This window comes from Penicillium daleae (assembly GCF_028827525.1).
Source record: "Penicillium daleae strain IBT 16125 chromosome Unknown utg000009l_segment0_segment0, whole genome shotgun sequence".
Classification (NCBI taxonomy): Eukaryota; Fungi; Ascomycota; class Eurotiomycetes; order Eurotiales; family Aspergillaceae; genus Penicillium; species Penicillium daleae.
Window position 1 is genome coordinate 4,537,089 of NW_026623157.1, and position 15,621 is coordinate 4,552,709.

The 15,621-nt window shown below is 49.8% G+C and overlaps 6 protein-coding genes across 6 annotated transcripts; 3 read left to right on the top strand and 3 right to left on the bottom strand.

The window, feature by feature from the left end:
- Positions 1–164: 164 nt before the first annotated feature.
- On the top strand, positions 165–614 carry N7458_012778 (GNAT family N-acetyltransferase; the record flags this gene model as incomplete). Its single annotated transcript, XM_056916159.1, has 1 exon — positions 165–614. The coding sequence occupies one exon, from the start codon at positions 165–167 to the stop codon at positions 612–614; it is 450 nt and encodes a 149-aa protein (XP_056760913.1).
- A 1,167-nt stretch (positions 615–1,781) lies between these two features.
- Positions 1,782–2,918, top strand: N7458_012779 (phytanoyl- dioxygenase protein; the record flags this gene model as incomplete). Its single annotated transcript, XM_056916160.1, has 3 exons — positions 1,782–2,645; positions 2,705–2,823; positions 2,906–2,918. The coding sequence occupies 3 exons, from the start codon at positions 1,782–1,784 to the stop codon at positions 2,916–2,918; spliced, it is 996 nt and encodes a 331-aa protein (XP_056760914.1).
- A 91-nt stretch (positions 2,919–3,009) lies between these two features.
- Positions 3,010–4,952, bottom strand: N7458_012780 (arca-like protein; the record flags this gene model as incomplete). The annotated part of the gene is given in 3 exon segments (XM_056916161.1): positions 3,010–4,020; positions 4,091–4,937; positions 4,948–4,952. The coding sequence occupies 3 exon segments, from the start codon at positions 4,950–4,952 to the stop codon at positions 3,010–3,012; spliced, it is 1,863 nt and encodes a 620-aa protein (XP_056760915.1).
- A 536-nt stretch (positions 4,953–5,488) lies between these two features.
- On the bottom strand, positions 5,489–7,106 carry N7458_012781 (glycoside hydrolase family 27 protein; the record flags this gene model as incomplete). Its single annotated transcript, XM_056916162.1, has 3 exons — positions 5,489–6,147; positions 6,229–6,922; positions 7,002–7,106. 3 exons carry the CDS (start codon positions 7,104–7,106, stop codon positions 5,489–5,491), a joined length of 1,458 nt encoding a protein of 485 aa, XP_056760916.1.
- Positions 7,107–7,798: 692 nt separating this feature from the next.
- Positions 7,799–9,678, top strand: N7458_012782 (sugar porter family MFS transporter; the record flags this gene model as incomplete). The annotated part of the gene is made up of 5 exons (XM_056916163.1): positions 7,799–7,890; positions 7,951–8,166; positions 8,228–8,840; positions 8,919–9,381; positions 9,455–9,678. 5 exons carry the CDS (start codon positions 7,799–7,801, stop codon positions 9,676–9,678), a joined length of 1,608 nt encoding a protein of 535 aa, XP_056760917.1.
- A 3,713-nt stretch (positions 9,679–13,391) lies between these two features.
- N7458_012783 (YoaK family protein) lies at positions 13,392–14,241 on the bottom strand (the record flags this gene model as incomplete). Its single annotated transcript, XM_056916164.1, has 2 exons — positions 13,392–13,984; positions 14,034–14,241. The coding sequence occupies 2 exons, from the start codon at positions 14,239–14,241 to the stop codon at positions 13,392–13,394; spliced, it is 801 nt and encodes a 266-aa protein (XP_056760918.1).
- Positions 14,242–15,621: the final 1,380 nt, after the last annotated feature.

Genomic DNA, 15,621 nt, shown 5'->3' on the forward strand with positions numbered 1-15,621 from the left:
TTGGACGAAATATTCGGGTCTTCCACTTTGCAGTGGAGTAGAGCCCTTTTGCCTCTCCCGCTATACCCAAAGTGAAGTCGCCCTTGGGCACGAGGCTACGCGTCTGTTTCGCACAGTTTCCTCTTCATTCCCCCTCCAACGAAGCAATTCTCCCACATTCCACCATGGCTTCTCCCGATAACAGCCTCCCCGAAGGCTATAAACTTCAAACCGGCTACCCTTCGACCTCCCAATATATACATCTTCGCTCCGTGGCCGGACTCTCGGCGAAAACACCATCCCAGGCGGCAGCCGTTCCCACTGGCAGCTGGTTTGGCTGTTACATCACCTTCGAGACCACCAAGGATGATCCACAACTGGTTGGTATGGGAAGAGTGATTGGCGATGGTGGCTGGTATTTTCATATTGCCGACATGGCCGTGCACCCTGATCACCAGAGGAAAGGCCTTGGGGATGTCATTCTCAAGGGGCTTCTCCAGCACATCCACCGGGAGGCCCCTGCCGATGGCAAGCCCTATATCACGCTGTTTGCCGATGAGCCAGGACGGAGGCTATACTATAAGAATGGATTTGTGGACGCAGCACCCGGTCAACTAGGCATGGCCCTGAAATAAATCAAGTCATGCTCCAAGGCACTTCGGGCTGCCATTCGATTCGAAAGTATGTCCGGCGATTCATAGACGAATAGAATTGGCCAAGAGCTCTATCCTTTTCAGGTGAAGAGATTGTAATCCTCTCACAAGTTTTCAATGGGAAGCAGATTTACCCATAAACCTATCTTCGGCCACTTCTTGGAATTATTCCCCACTAAGCCTCCCCACACCTCAATTGTCTACTTAACCCCGCATTTTCTTGCAATTGCAAATGTGCAAGTGATAAAAACATGAATTAGACGAGGGATAAGGCAGAAAGGTATCACTATAGAGTATCCGTACTAGATTTCACAGCATGATCGAATCTTCAAGTAACTGCTTCTGCTAGCCTAGAATGGCCTAGGCATTGAATGTCGGCAAGGAGAACCGGGTTGAGTTATTAACTCCGACCTAAGAGGATATAATAGGAAGATAATAAAGAAGTAGGCCGGACATTAGATAAAGATAGGTTAAATTATATAAGAATTATCTTTTGCTTCTTTCTCTGTCTTTTCTAATTATATTATATAGGGGGTTATATATTGTATTAGTATAGAATTTTATGATAGCTTAATTCGCTGGAACCAGAGATCCTATAGTTAGTATTATTGTACTATTATTGTTGAGATTCCACATATAACCGTATAGACTGAAAATGTCGCTCATGAAGCATTTTTGGCCTAGCGGTTATCCTGCATCGTCATCAGAATATATAGGACAAGGAGTTAGAATATAACACCCTCGTCGCGTTACATGTATGTTAGCGTATTTTTGCACTAAAATTAGCCCAACCACGATCGGCGGGGAAACGACCAATGGTCCTCTCTACTACCCACAGGTTCCCGAATGCCTAAAGTGGAAATAGGGCCCGACCGAACTAAACGACGTGCCCGACTGCCATGACAGATTATTTCGCGTGGGCGATCAAGAAACAGCCGCGGCCCTAGCGTAACGAATATCCCGATCGAGGAATTCAGTCCATTTGCTGTGGCGGCTTTCCCGAACTCGATTTGCTCTACGGCTATCTGATGTTCCGTTTGCCCGCGTTCAGCGCTGTCAGTAATATATGAAACACTAATTCCGATGATACTTCGTTCTCCTCTGCAAGTGTCCCCAGAGCCACCACATCCATACTTTTCCACCCTTGACATGAGTGCTCTTCCTATCGAGGGTAAGGACAAGGCCTTGCCTCAGCTATTTGTCAACGATGGCCCGTTGGCACCAGAGCGTGTAGCCCGTCTCAAACCATCCTCGCCAGACGAACCCGTCGAGGACCTCCGGGCTCGTCTGCACAGCGATGGGTACCTGTTCCTCAAGCAGCTTATGCCCCGAGCTGATGTGCTGAAGGCGCGAGAGGAGTATTTCAAGTTCCTATCTCCCAGCGGCGTCCTTAAGCCAGGTTCCGCGCCTGTCAATGGCATCTATGATAGCTCAAAGGACACCTCTGCCTTTCCCGGTATTGGCGCCGGCTCAACTGGAGAGAACTCGCGCCCCAGCGCGGAACAGGCCCAGCTCTTTGTCGATCTGGCAATCCAGGCTCATCGCGAGGACTGGTACGCAGAGACATTTTGCCGGAACACGGTCCTATCAGCGTTCATCGCCCGGCTGACAGGATGGGGCGACAAAACGTTGCTCCTCCGGCGTAGTCTGCTGCGTAATAACATCCCCGGTACAAAGGCCATCGGTGTACACTACGATCAGATCTTCCTGCGCTGGGGCGACCTCTCGAACCTGACGGCATGGTGCCCGATGGGGGACATCAGCATCGATGGTGGGGGGTTGATCTACCTGGAGAGCAGCCAGGAGCTGGCCGAGCAGTTTGAAAATGACTTCTCCGAGAGAGCCAAAGAGAGCAGATTCTCGGAGACGGACAGCAAGAATGCGTTCAACAGCAACATGCTATCCAACGGGCTGCTGTCGAACGATCCAGCCAAATTTGGGCAAAGGCATGGGAAGCGGTGGCTGGCGTCGGACTACGAGGCTGGAGATGTGGTGTTGCATTTGCCTTACATGGTGAGTCTTGATAGTGGAGCAGGTTGACTTTTGACTGAGCAGCACTGACATCCGGGCAGATTCATGCATCGACAATCAATTACAGCCCGGAAGATGTGATCAGACTGGCAACTGACATTCGATTCTGCGACAGTTCCAGGCCCTATGATAAGAGATGGTGTAACTTTTTTGACGTGAAGTAAGTTATTTTCAAGACATCTTTACAGGGGAGCTGTGTTTTTTTTTTTTTTTTCCAATTTCGCTAACACGCTGTTTACAAGTGACGGTGTATGATCACGCTTCAGATCGTGTCCAGTTAGTAGAAAGTGCTCTTTCTTCAAACGTTTAGCCGCGGTGTCAATTCAAACCATAACATATTATATTTTCAACCAGTACCGTTCCAAGTCTGTTTCAATGTTTTCGCAATAGAAGCCGTTGGCCACCCTCGTTTACCCTCCGTAAACTCCAGCAAAAAGCACAGCCGCTCCTGATCTCTCGGGTCATCAAAACAGTCTCCGCACAGAGCAATCGCCATGCAGGAAATCAAGATGGCCGCAGGACTCGACGGGTTCGACAAGCCAACACCACACATGACCCAGACACATTGCTGCACGTTCTCTCTTACGGATTGAATCGCAGTTCGATGCGCCGGGTCTCTGTGAGAAATAGCCGGGTCGTTCCTATCGAGTACAACCCGAGCGAGAGAGAGGAACTGGGCCGCTATGATCTGGTCTTCAGTGGCATAGCGAATATCTGGGAAATCACTGCCTCCGTCTCTGTAGAAGAACGGCTGCGGGACGCTGTGCAAAGCTCTACGGTTGTACTCCAGAAGGTCATGGTGCAGCGATCGTGGGTCATCTCCGTATGCGAATAGAATGGTCTCTGCGCAGTGAAGGGTCGCTGAGCAGGCCAGGGAATACCTGTCGCCTGGCTGGACCGCCTGGAGTGTGCGGAAGAGCTGCAGGTCCAGACGGATGGGACGCCGGTCTCTCAGTGACATGTATATCTCTTGTCGGAGACAGGCCCAGTAGGCTGCCTGGCGCAGCCCTGAGTTCATGCCCACGCGCTCCTGTGCACGGACTAGGGACTGAGCGCCCAGAAGATGGCCCTGTGGGTCTGCTCCCACGATCGGCACGTCAATCTCTTCCAGGAGCCGTAGAATGATTACAATAATGAGGAGCGTCTCGTCAAAGACGGACGGGCCGTCGTTGAGCGCCGGTATCAGGGTTCGTAGACAGTCATCATAGTGCCGGTCCGCGACGGTGGGTTCGAAGTCGCTGATGCGGCTGAGATGGCGAGCGGACAGGGCGAAGACGGCGCTCAGGAGAGTGCTGCAGGTGCGGACACGCTGGGGTACCACGGTTGCGAAGTGGCGCTCCTTGTCACAGAAGTCGAACTGGCAAAGGGGGTGAATCTTTTGCACACAGGCTAGGACTTGCAGCGAGGCATCTCGCGAGCTCACTTACAAATAATGATACATGGTTGATGAAGTGCTGTAGGAGAGTTGCCTCTTCGGGGTCTTGCAAGGGCCAGGTTGGCGGGTCCAGGTAAATACGGCCCAAGGGGGTTGGCGGTAGATAGGGGCTGGTATTGGCATCTATGGAGGTCGTATCCGCCCGAAAGGGCTGAGGCGTCGGCAAGTGCAGAAGTACATCCCGCGAAGACCGGTCGGGCTGAGCTGGTGATGTAGATGTAGACGTAGATTCCTGGACTGGGGATGGCGGGGCGGAAAGAGAAGAAAGAGAAGACGGGGAAGAAGAGCCCGAGTTCTCTGCAGGTATGCTCGACCCGGCAGTAGTTTCCTGGGAAAAGGAGGCCACGGCTGCAGTCGTAGTTGGTAAGGTTGTGCTGATCTGCGTGTCCTTCGCATTACCATGGCCGGAGGACCGGGCACCGCACGGCTCCACGACGTTGACGTTGACAAAATCAACCACACCTTTGGCAGGTAGCGGCAGCCAGGTCTGGCAGGACGAGAACGACCGCCCCACTCCCTGGCGCGAGGCCTGGTAGAACTGACGGGGCGGCTGGCGCACGCAGTTGCGCCGGGCCCGGACACACCGGCCACAGCGAGGAAGCCGTTCGTCGCCTGGTACAGAGAAGATATCAGCCGGAGTGTTGGCTTTGGAGAGCAAAAAGTCCCCTACATTTGTAATGGCAGCGCCGACATGCCGTGCTGGTCCGTGAGAGACAGTCAGAAACACATCTGTTCCATATGCTGCTGGGCCAGGAGAAGGAGACCTCACCAACTCATCGTGAGCGACTGTCAGCGAATGGGAAAATGGTGCATATTGATCGTGATCAGCTTCCAGATACCTGAACTGACGGCATGGTCGGGGTGAGCTGCCGTTTTTAAACAACCTTTCCTCTGGCTCGTCCGCTTTCTGGTTTTAGTTCAGATTATCCCGTTGCTTGAATAATCATCATCTCCCCCGCTTGCCCCGCATATCCGGGGATGAGGATTGTGGAGTCGTGCTTACGGTGGAGCTGCAGAGACCGCGAAGGAGGAACTCTGTGAAGCATTGGCCAACTCTGATGTAACGTTGAAAATGGCTAGAATTGCGGACAGTAGTGCAGACACGGCTGGATGACTTCTAAAGGAGGCATGAGGCCGCGAAGGACAAAACGTACGTAGACAGACTCGGGCTAGTGACTAGGATCCACAACAACTTATCTCCACAAGGTTCATTATTAGCCGAAGGGCACAGAGCAAACGAAATAAGTGAGAGATCTTGTCCAAACAATAAATGACCGTATAGACTAAGAATGTTGCCTAGAGTGCATTGTTGGTCTAGTGGTTGGTATTTGGCCCCTATATTTCGTATCTTTCAATACCCGCGTCTCAGCCATATGCTCTCGCTACCAGCTCAGAGCTCATCTTTGTCCCCGCCAGGCTGCTGTCTCATTCGCAGCATCGCCACCCCGTGTGCCTTCACATTCACCGTGACTTTCCCGCCCGGTGACACCGTCCCGACCTTGGTGCCCATCAGTGCCGTGCTGTTGGACGGCGGCGTCTGCGCGTAGACCTCCCTGGGCGAGCCGCCGTGCGCAGTCATGTTGAATGGGATCGTGGCGTTGCCCGCAATGATGCCTGCCGCCTGGGCGTTCGACAGCCGATCCGCCCATAGGTCATAAATCTCCCACGCCTCCCGGACCTGCGGCGCTCTGCCGCCCACCCCGCTCTCCCAAAAGATCTCCTCGAGCGTAGCGTTCATGTCTCGATCCCGGGTGCCCGCGTTGAGGAACAGTACCAGTTGGTCGCCGCCCGAGAGCGGGCCCGTGAAGAGCTGGATCTCGCCCTGGCCGAAACTGTCGGTGTCATTGACGAAGTAGCGCCAGCGACGGGTCGCAGAGGAGCCGGCCGAATCCTGCGAGACGGCCAGCACGGCCGTGTTCTGCAGGATGGACAGCGTGCGGGCGTCGATCTCGGCGAACACGTTGGTCATGATCATCGGGGACTTCATGGCGGCCCAGATCGAGAAGTGGGTGATGTACTCCTCGTCAGTCATTGCACCGTTCCCAACCTCTGTCTTGAGACGTTATCTCCCAATAATCCCAAGATTTCTTCATGAAAGGGAGATGAAAAAAGTGCCATGGAGAGACTTACGCAGAAGATCCATATCGTTCCAAGCTCCGGGAAAGGCCTTGGAGGGGAAGTAGACGACCTTGTTCACCACGTTCATCAAGGAGCAGTAAAAGCCAGGAACCTTACAGTCCAGGCCCTCCTTCTCGACGCAAGGGCATTGCGGATCATCCCGGTCAAAGGTGTCGATCAGGTCCCCCGTGATGCGCCACGAGTTGGCGATGGTCGGACCAAAGAGCCACGGGCCGTCGACACCCCAGTTGCACATGCTGTACAGCATGGGCCGGCCGGTCTTGTTGAGGGCCATGCTCATGGCGTTATAGCGGTCATAGGACAGCTTCTCGGTGCCTTCCTCACCCTCGTTGAAGCAGTTGTCGTACTTGACGTAGTCGACACCCCATTCGGCCCAGACGGCGGCGTCCTGGTCTTCGTGGCCTAGGGAGCCGGCGTAGCGCGCGCAGGTCATGGTGCCGGCGCTGGAGTAGATGCCGATCTTCATGCCCAAGTCGTGGATCTGGTCGGCCAGGCCCTTAATGCCGTCAGGGAACTTGGTCATGTTGGGCTGCAGGTATCCCGTGGCGTTGCGGCCGTCCGACCAGCAGTCATCCAGGATGATATACTCGTAGCCAATATCCTTGAAGCCGTATTGGACGATCTTCCGGGTCGTGTCCAGGATGACATTAGCGTTGAGGTCGCAACCAAAGGAACTCCAGGTATTCTATTTTGAGGACGTGTTAGTTCCCGTCTCTTCCATGTGTCGGTCAATGGATGCGGTCAAGATGTTTGGGGACATTTACCCATCCCATCTGGGGAGTGCGGGCGAGGCCATTGTCCAACGCTGAGACAGTCCCAATGCCGAGGACAGCAGCCAAAACGGCCGCGCCGAGCTCCAATTGCATCATGATGGAACGGCAGTGTGTGAATGTATGTGTGTATAATGCAGCTGTCGCTTGTTTGGTTCCTATTCTAATCCCGCAGCGGGACTTTCCAGATACCACTTGAGTTCAATGTGAAGGAGGAGTCGGCAGCACGCAAAAAGAGCGCGACCTCACATATTTATAAACATCTTAATAGATCGACCAACCGGGAAAGAATAATCCATAGGAGGCAGGTCATATTCTCTACAAGAAATACGGATGAAATAGTATTGAATAATACTGGAAGATACATCAAGTAGTAGTACTACTAAGTAATTCTCTACCTAATTAGGTATATATATCTTGTATAGAGATATATTGGCACAGATCGGGCATTCCCCGCACTCTCAGTCGGCCCCACATTCCCCTTTCCCAAAATGAAGAACCTTAATGGAAACAGCAGAGACCTTCTATACTACTAAAAAGCCCCGAAGGCGCTGGGCGGCTATTCCACTCCTCCTTGCCCCGAAAGCAGTAACTGGCTACGACTCTCCAGCAGCATGCAGCATTGATGGGTTCCATATGCCCAACAGGGAAGCTAATGCCGCTCGTAGTTCCAACTCCCCGGTGATCTTGCAAAATATTAGAGCAACGTGAGGACCCACGGATTCTCCATCAGATCACTCTTCTTCGAGTTTCTCTGCGGTTACTGTTTTCGCTAATTCCCGTCCCCCAAGATGAAGCCCATTGGAAACATCTACGCCATCGCCGCCGTAGCAATTGTCGGTGGTGGCCTGTTTGGTTTTGACATCTCTTCCATGTCTGCCATGTAAGCCTTCCACAGCAGCAAGTAATATACCTCGACATGAAAACTAACCACCATGCCCAGCATCTCTACACAGCAATATCTCTGCTATTTCAACCAGTCTCCGGAGACCTATGACCCGAGCAAGGATGTCCAGCAGTGTGCTGGCCCCAGGCCGGACGTCCAGGGCGGCATCACGGCCTCTATGGCAGGGGGCTCGTTCTTCGGTGCCCTCATCTCTGGTCCCCTGTCTGACATCTTCGGCCGCAAGACGTCCATTCAAATTGGCTCCGTGATCTGGTACACCCCATGCTGCATCCTAATCGCCCCTACCTTGTTCTTGTGTTAACCACCAGCTCAGGTGCGTCGGGTCCATCCTGGTCTGTGCCGCCCAGAACATCCCCATGCTCATCATTGGCCGCATCATCAACGGCATCTCCGTCGGCATCTGCTCCGCCCAGGTCCCCGTCTATATCACGGAGATCGCACCGCCCACCAAGCGCGGCCGCCTGGTCGGCGCCCAGCAGTGGGCCATCACCTGGGGTATTCTCATCATGTACTATATCTCCTACGGTTGCTCCTTTATCGGTGTCAATCATCACCCGCCCTCACCCACCGCGTTCAGGCTCCCCTGGGGCCTGCAGATGATCCCGGCAATCTTCCTGTTCTTTGCCTTGTTCCTGCTTCCTGAGTCGCCGCGCTGGCTGGCCAAGAAGGATAGGTGGGAGGAGGCCGAGGATGTCATTGCTCTGGTGCACGCCAAGGGCGATAAGACGAACGCCTTTGTCATCTCCGAGATCCAGGAGATCAAGGCCTTTTGCCAGTTTGAGAGGGAGAATGCCGATGTAACCTGGTTCGACCTGGTCAAGCCAAACATGATCTGGCGGACGCATATTGCCGTCTTCACTCAGTTCTGGTCGCAGCTCACTGGGATGAATGTTATCATGTACTATGTTACGTATGTTTTCGCGATGGTAAGATGCCCTTCGTACACAAATCACGGCCGCTGCCGTATAACGACGCTCACTCGTCGTGCTAACCATTCTCTCTAGGCTGGTCTCTCCGGTAACGCCGGCCTCATCGCGTCATCAATTAACTATGTGATCAACGTCTGTATGACGATTCCAGCTCTCCTGTTTATTGACCGCATTGGCCGACGTCCTGCTCTCGTTGGTGGCGCCATATCCCTGGCTATCTGGTGGTACGTCACGGCAGGTATTCTTGCTACTTACGGCCATCACGCTCCACCAGGAGGACTGGACCACATCCCCGCCGAGTCATGGGTCATCTCTGGGGCCCCGTCCAAGGCCGTCATTGCTGCGTCCTATCTCATTGTAGCCTCATTTGCCCCGACCTGGGGCCCTGTATCGTGGACATACCCACCAGAGCTGTTCCCTCTTCGCCTCCGTGCCAAGGGCGTATCTATCTCCACTGCAGCCTGCTGGGCCATGAACTTTGCGCTTGGATACTTCACTCCGCCATCGTTCGTCAACATTGCCTGGAAGACCTACCTCAGTGAGTGCAAGCCTAACGACACAAAATCCCCTTGCTCTCGTGACAAAAAGCCCAGCTAACCTTGACTCCTTAGTTTTCGGTGTCTTTTGCACTGCCATGGCCATTCACTCTTTCCTGTGCTTCCCTGAGACAGCAGGCAAGCCACTAGAAGAGGTCGAAGAAATTTTTGCCCTGAAAACTCCGGCCTGGAAGACGAAGGGCGGCTTCGCTCAAGGACTAGAGATGGAGAAGGGCGAGCACGCTACTGAGAAATATCTGCAGTTTGCACTACACAAGAAGGAGGATGTGCCGGTTTGAAATTGGCGGTCTGTTCTGGCGAGCCAGAAAACTGGCTAAGAAATTGTCTCTGAAATTGTCTCTGAAATTGTCTCTGAAATTGTCTCTTTGATACAACTTACACCAGTTATGGCCAACCAAGCAAGGGGAATTTGTAACTAATTAACGTAATTCCTGGTTGGCATTCGCAAACCGCCTTGAAGCCTTCCTTTCGCGACCGTTCTTCTAATGATTCCAGCACACTCCAAAATTTGTCATAGGCAAAAATTTCAACTTAGCCCCAGTGGTATTTGACCACATCCCTGAAAAGGAGAAGTACATTTTCCAAGGCAGGCAGCCGGGATCAATCGATGATGAGGCGCCAAGGGGAAATAAAGTTAAGAAATCTAAACACAACTTTACTCACAGAATGCTTGACCAGAAGCCTCTTAACAGTACAGGTGATCAGGTTAGAATCACTGACTCAAAGAATTTCCCCATCTCCAAGACTATTATACAGCCTGACGCAATCCGAGAGATGCACTGGCACCCCAACGCAGATGAATGGTCATTTTTTATCTCAAGACGTGCTAGAGTCACGATTTTTGCCGCACAGGGTACTGCAAGGACTTTCGACCACCTACCTGGTGATGTTGGTATTGTACCGCGGAACATGGGGCACTTCATTGAAAATATCCGTAATGAACCCGTCGAAATGTTGGAGATTTCCCGTTCAGATGAATTTCAGAATATCTCCTTGTTTAAATGGATGGGCAAGACACCTCAGAAGCAGTCATTGATACCCTCTTTGCCGATGATCGGGAAAGCGGCAAGCTCGGTTTGGACAGGATCAGGGACGCTGACAACAATGTTATCACTAAGCCCGACGTTGTCAGGCCGCGAAGTGGGAAGAAGCCGTAGTTACCACGGGCGGGAAAATGAATAGATATCCTGGGCGGTATCCAGGATTACTTTTGAGTATTTTTCAGGAAGTTCCTGCCGTTCAAGTTGTATTCTCCCTTATTGGTTAAGCTAGGTTATTCTCATCACTTTCCCAATACTTATCTCAAGGGCATTAGTTGCAAACACATGCTTAACGGATCATAGTAAAATTCGCCTCTTAAATCATATTTCCCAATTAGAGGCTATTCGTCTCGTGAGATTTCTTGTATATTTACCATATGAGTATTGCTACTCCTACTGCTAGTTCTAAACTGCACTCATCATTTATATCTTGCAAGCAACATTTACTGTTGTACCAAAGTCGTCTTAGTTGAAAGAGATCTGTTATGAGCAATTAATATATTATAATCTATACAGGCTTCAGAATCTCAATTGACTGTGAAGAGGAGTCAGGTTTTATTAAGCCTATGATATATCTTCGTTGTAATAACCCGTCATCCTCTCATACAATGTGAAATATAAGAAATACATCTGCAATCTTATTGAATTGAGTGAATCGTTTGTTCGCAAACAATTATGGGTGTTGTATTGACGAAAGACAGGTGATGTCAATGTTGATCTTTTATATCCCTGTCGGGGAAAATTGGATAGCGCGATGTAGCAGTGCATAGTACAAGCGAAACTCCGGGATTACGAGTAGTATTCCGAGGTTTTATCTCAACGACAATTCTTAGTGTTATTCTCACATTATCTCCCTGCGAGGAAGAAAAGCACATGAAACTTGGGAACCCAGAGAAACCATTTCATTCGCCGGGGACGGTAATCAACTGTGCGGAACTTACCCTACCTGCGGACAAGGTCGAGGTTGGTTGCTTGCTTACCGATAAGTTTCTAGTCGCGACTCGAGTTTCATACAATTATATCAGGAGCAGAAAAAATTACTCAGATTGAGCAAAGAAACTAACTAATGAATCGCTCATGGTAATTCAGCCAGCCTGGTTAACCCGATGGCTTTTCCCCTCGTGAGGGAAAACTCCGCCAGACGGGCCAGACGGGCCGTGCGGGCCGATATGGTGGAAATATGTACTTCTGTACTACAAATTCTCTAGTAAGTGGATCATACGAGTTAGTGAATCGCCCCGGTATTTCTCCGATGAAAATGAAAATAAAGAATGATTTGCAAGGGCCCGTCCAGGAAGCGATGTGAGGGTGCTGAAAGCACGGATACCTCTGCAACTTTCTCGTAAAATATTTATTGCGGTAAAGAATACTAGGCGGGAATTGGTTGAAGCCTTCAGAGCACGATCTTAATTCTAAAGCATTCTTGGCATATTAGCTTATTCTCATCGTCTCCAAAATTACAAGGTCATGTAACCCGTAGGTAAGAGCCTATTGCATCAACATGATTTCCGTTTCGAACTCGCATTTCGACGTACATACAGGCCCCGCAAAAGTCGTTGACCACCCGCATTTACCGCTCCTATCGCCGCCTTCCTATAATAGGTTAGTACGCTCGTCGCGCTATGAAATCGCGGTCCATGTGGATCTTTTTGGGTGTGGCAAAGGCAGAAAATAGCAGTGAAGAAGGGTGGTCACAGACTTTTGCGGCGCCACTGTATGGCTGCATCAGTACAATGTAACCGCAGAGCACTTAAACTCGGCTACTGGTATGAACGGGGTTATCGTGTCTTAGACGCTCAAAAAATAGATGTTTATAGCTAATGCCTTAGTAAGGACAGTCGGACCAGCCCCTGATGATGGGTTGTGGGTTCGCTATTCACTGGGCGAGTACTCCAAAACAGAATTCAATATCTGCTGGCATTTGGTGTTACAGTGACAGTAGCCCCTGATAGCCAGTATGCGTTCAACCGGGAATAGGCGCTTGCTTGGAGAAACTTGCCCTTCTCTCCATATTCCTTTTTGAGCCAGGTTCCCCACATGAGGGGAGAATTCACTAGCCTGACAAGCAACTGGCTAAGCTTTTACGGTGGATCGGTCGGTTTAAGAATCCCGACCGAAATTTGCCCGAGATTATCTCGGCGTAATCTAGTCTGGAATCTATTTCTGGTTCACATGCAATCAAGATTTGGTGGCGGTGATACTAGTTGCCCAGTCGGCATTCCCCTTCCGGAACGTTAATGTAGAGTTATTCTTACCATGGCTTAATGTACGGATTCATCATGGCGCACCGTTGCCATGATGAGAAGGGTGATCGAGACGTATCCTTTCCACCTTCGCGTGCACCTTTGCTTATATAATTACAACTAACTAAATAACTAGTTATTAACTTAGGAGTATCTGCAAGGGAAAAGCGCCCTTAATATAGTTACTACTAGTACGAGGCTCGGCGCTGAGCCGAAACACTAAATCCTGTAAGGCTGTAAGGCTTAGAGGCGAAAGGACTTCGTTGTGCCACTGGCAGCGAGTACGGTATACAGAGCACATGCCAGGTTTTATTGGAGCCTATAGCTTCAGCTTCTGGAAAAAGAAAATTTGAACCCTGAAAATCGAGTGCACTTTAGGTAGTTAACTACTGAGAGGTTTGTTCCGGTAGGAATCCAACGTAATTCTCTCCGCCCATTGAGGCTCCAAAATATGGCAACTGACTCGTCGCACAGATCTATAATTTCGATTCAGTATCAAATATTTACCAAGGGCAGAATGGCGAGCGAAATTAAATCAAAATCAATACTAAAGTTAGCCTGGCCACAGGCTCATTACATCAAGGTTGCTAGTACAATGAATAATCTTTCATTGAACTTACTAGCGGTCAAGCCCGTCCCACTTGCTCCCGCTTTTCTCCCATCTCCTCTATAAGTTTTCATGATCTCGAAAATTTCTAAACAGAACTCTTACGCATGTGGCCAAAATAACCATCCCGCGCTGATACAAAGCTTCAAGGATGCTGCAATCCATAAGACCAACCCCATTCCACCTTTGGATCGACTCAGCCAACCCCCGATTATCGCCCCCATGAGTAGCATCACCACTCCTCCAATGCGGCGATTTCGCTTAATATTTCGACTAGGCCTCTCAAATAAACCCGGGTCTGATGCAATATCATAGTAGACGCTTGTGAGAACAACCCCGGGTATCTCATTGAACCCTAGCATCCGGGTAGAGTTAATGGACCCAGCTGACTGAAAAGCCAAAAGGCAAATTGGAATCAGACTGAGCAGAGGATTTTCGGATGTAAACAATCGCTCATCTTGTTTCTGGATGATGTTGATTTGAATCAAGACAGCGGCGATGATGATCAGGGTCGATTGCAGGCCAAATGAGATCACAAGCGTTCCCCGGCGACGGACTCCAAGAGCTTTCGTCAATCGATCAAAAGTAATAGCGCCTGCAATAAAGGATGAGATCGATACGGCGGAACGGGCCCACCCGAGAGGAGTCCCGATGGGCTGTTGAGATGCACCTAGCCCAAGAACGATGGTGTTTCCTGAAGGATCAGAATTCATATTTCAACAGGATTCAAGTTAGGCACTTACCAGTTTGCATAGCTAGAAAACATGACCAAGAGTTGAACGCACAACTGTCGCAAAGTCCCGTAATTAGACAAAGAATCAAACAAACTCTATCGGCGAAGCTAGTGTCGACAGTCTCGGTCCATCTGCTGCAAACTCTTGACAGTCGAAAAGAGAGAGATGGCGATTTGTAGCTCGGAGTCCAAAGTTTGGAAACATCACCATTGGCCATCGAGGATTGTTTTGAGGAAGATGCCCTAGGTATGTTCAGAGCGAAGTGCCTTCCTAATAGGAACTCAATAGGGACTGTGAGGGGGGATAATCTTTGCAATGGTAAGTTTTGGATTAATGAAAGAAATAAATTCGTCTGTTGCGGAAGATATGGCACGACAGTGCCAGCCAAGATGTTTGCAATGGTAGATTACATAATTTTTCAGTTGAACCAGGCTCCAGAATAGTTTTACGTGGCGGTTACATAAAAGATACAGGATTATTAGCGAAGTATCTACCAGGAGACATAATGCCACGATATTCCGGCCATTTGCCACCGAAAAAAGGGCGGTTACGCGCACATGTTTCTGTTCGTTGACATAACTTGTCCGCTGCTCAACGACGCACCCTAACCAAGGAAGTTTCTGATGGCTGCGCATCATCTGCATCATTCTTCATGAGGCACGAACCCATCTTGAGTCGAGATTACCGAACGGATTTAACGTGTAAATAGATCACTCTGCTAAGTAGATCGGCCCGTCTACTAATACATGGGAGCCTCGAAATCGACAATTGTTGAAGGGGCCTAGACACTCCTGTAAGTTTGTACCAGGAAATAAATAGCCTGGTTTTTAGTCAAGGGCCTCATATCCAGAAGGTGGGCTATAAAGGATTCTTCGCTCCTCCGGGTACCATCTGTGTCTCTAGTTAATTCTTACTATCTTCTAATTACAAATAAAACTCCAAATTGTAGGTGACTGAGCGAAATGGTTGAAGAAATCCTTTTCGCCCAGGTGATCAACTAAGTTGACAAATAAAATGAATAACTACCCGAACGAACTCAGTAATTCCCCCGATTTCTTTTTCATACTTCTCCATCAAACCAGCACTGAAAATAATCGGATTAGCTATATTCTTGCCTTGGATCGAGAAAGTCTGCCAATGTGATCATTTTGTCAGTAGGTTTGGCTTTGAACGAGACATTAAGACTAGTATTCGTTAAATAGGTCCTCATATTCCTAGCGGGCACCAACAATCGACAGGATTGCTGTGAATAATGTGCGGCTAGTAAATTCGACGTACTTCTGTCGCTGACCGCTAAATGACGTTAACCAGAGCGATAATATTGTACCAGATGATGGGCATAATCAGCCAGCCACTATGAAAGATACAAGCGGTGACGGTATAATTGCGATGGAATAGAGGTTTTTATTGAACATAGAGCGTCTCTTAATATAACGTAATTTATTAACAATCAACGCAATTCAGTAACAACGCACAAAACCGTATATAGTACTGTGAATGAGAGAGTCTTCACATTTATAGAAAGGTTATTCATAAAATCTTTCCCGCTGAGGCTCTACCAGTTCGCATGTTTCCTTCCTCTTTCTCTCAAATTGAT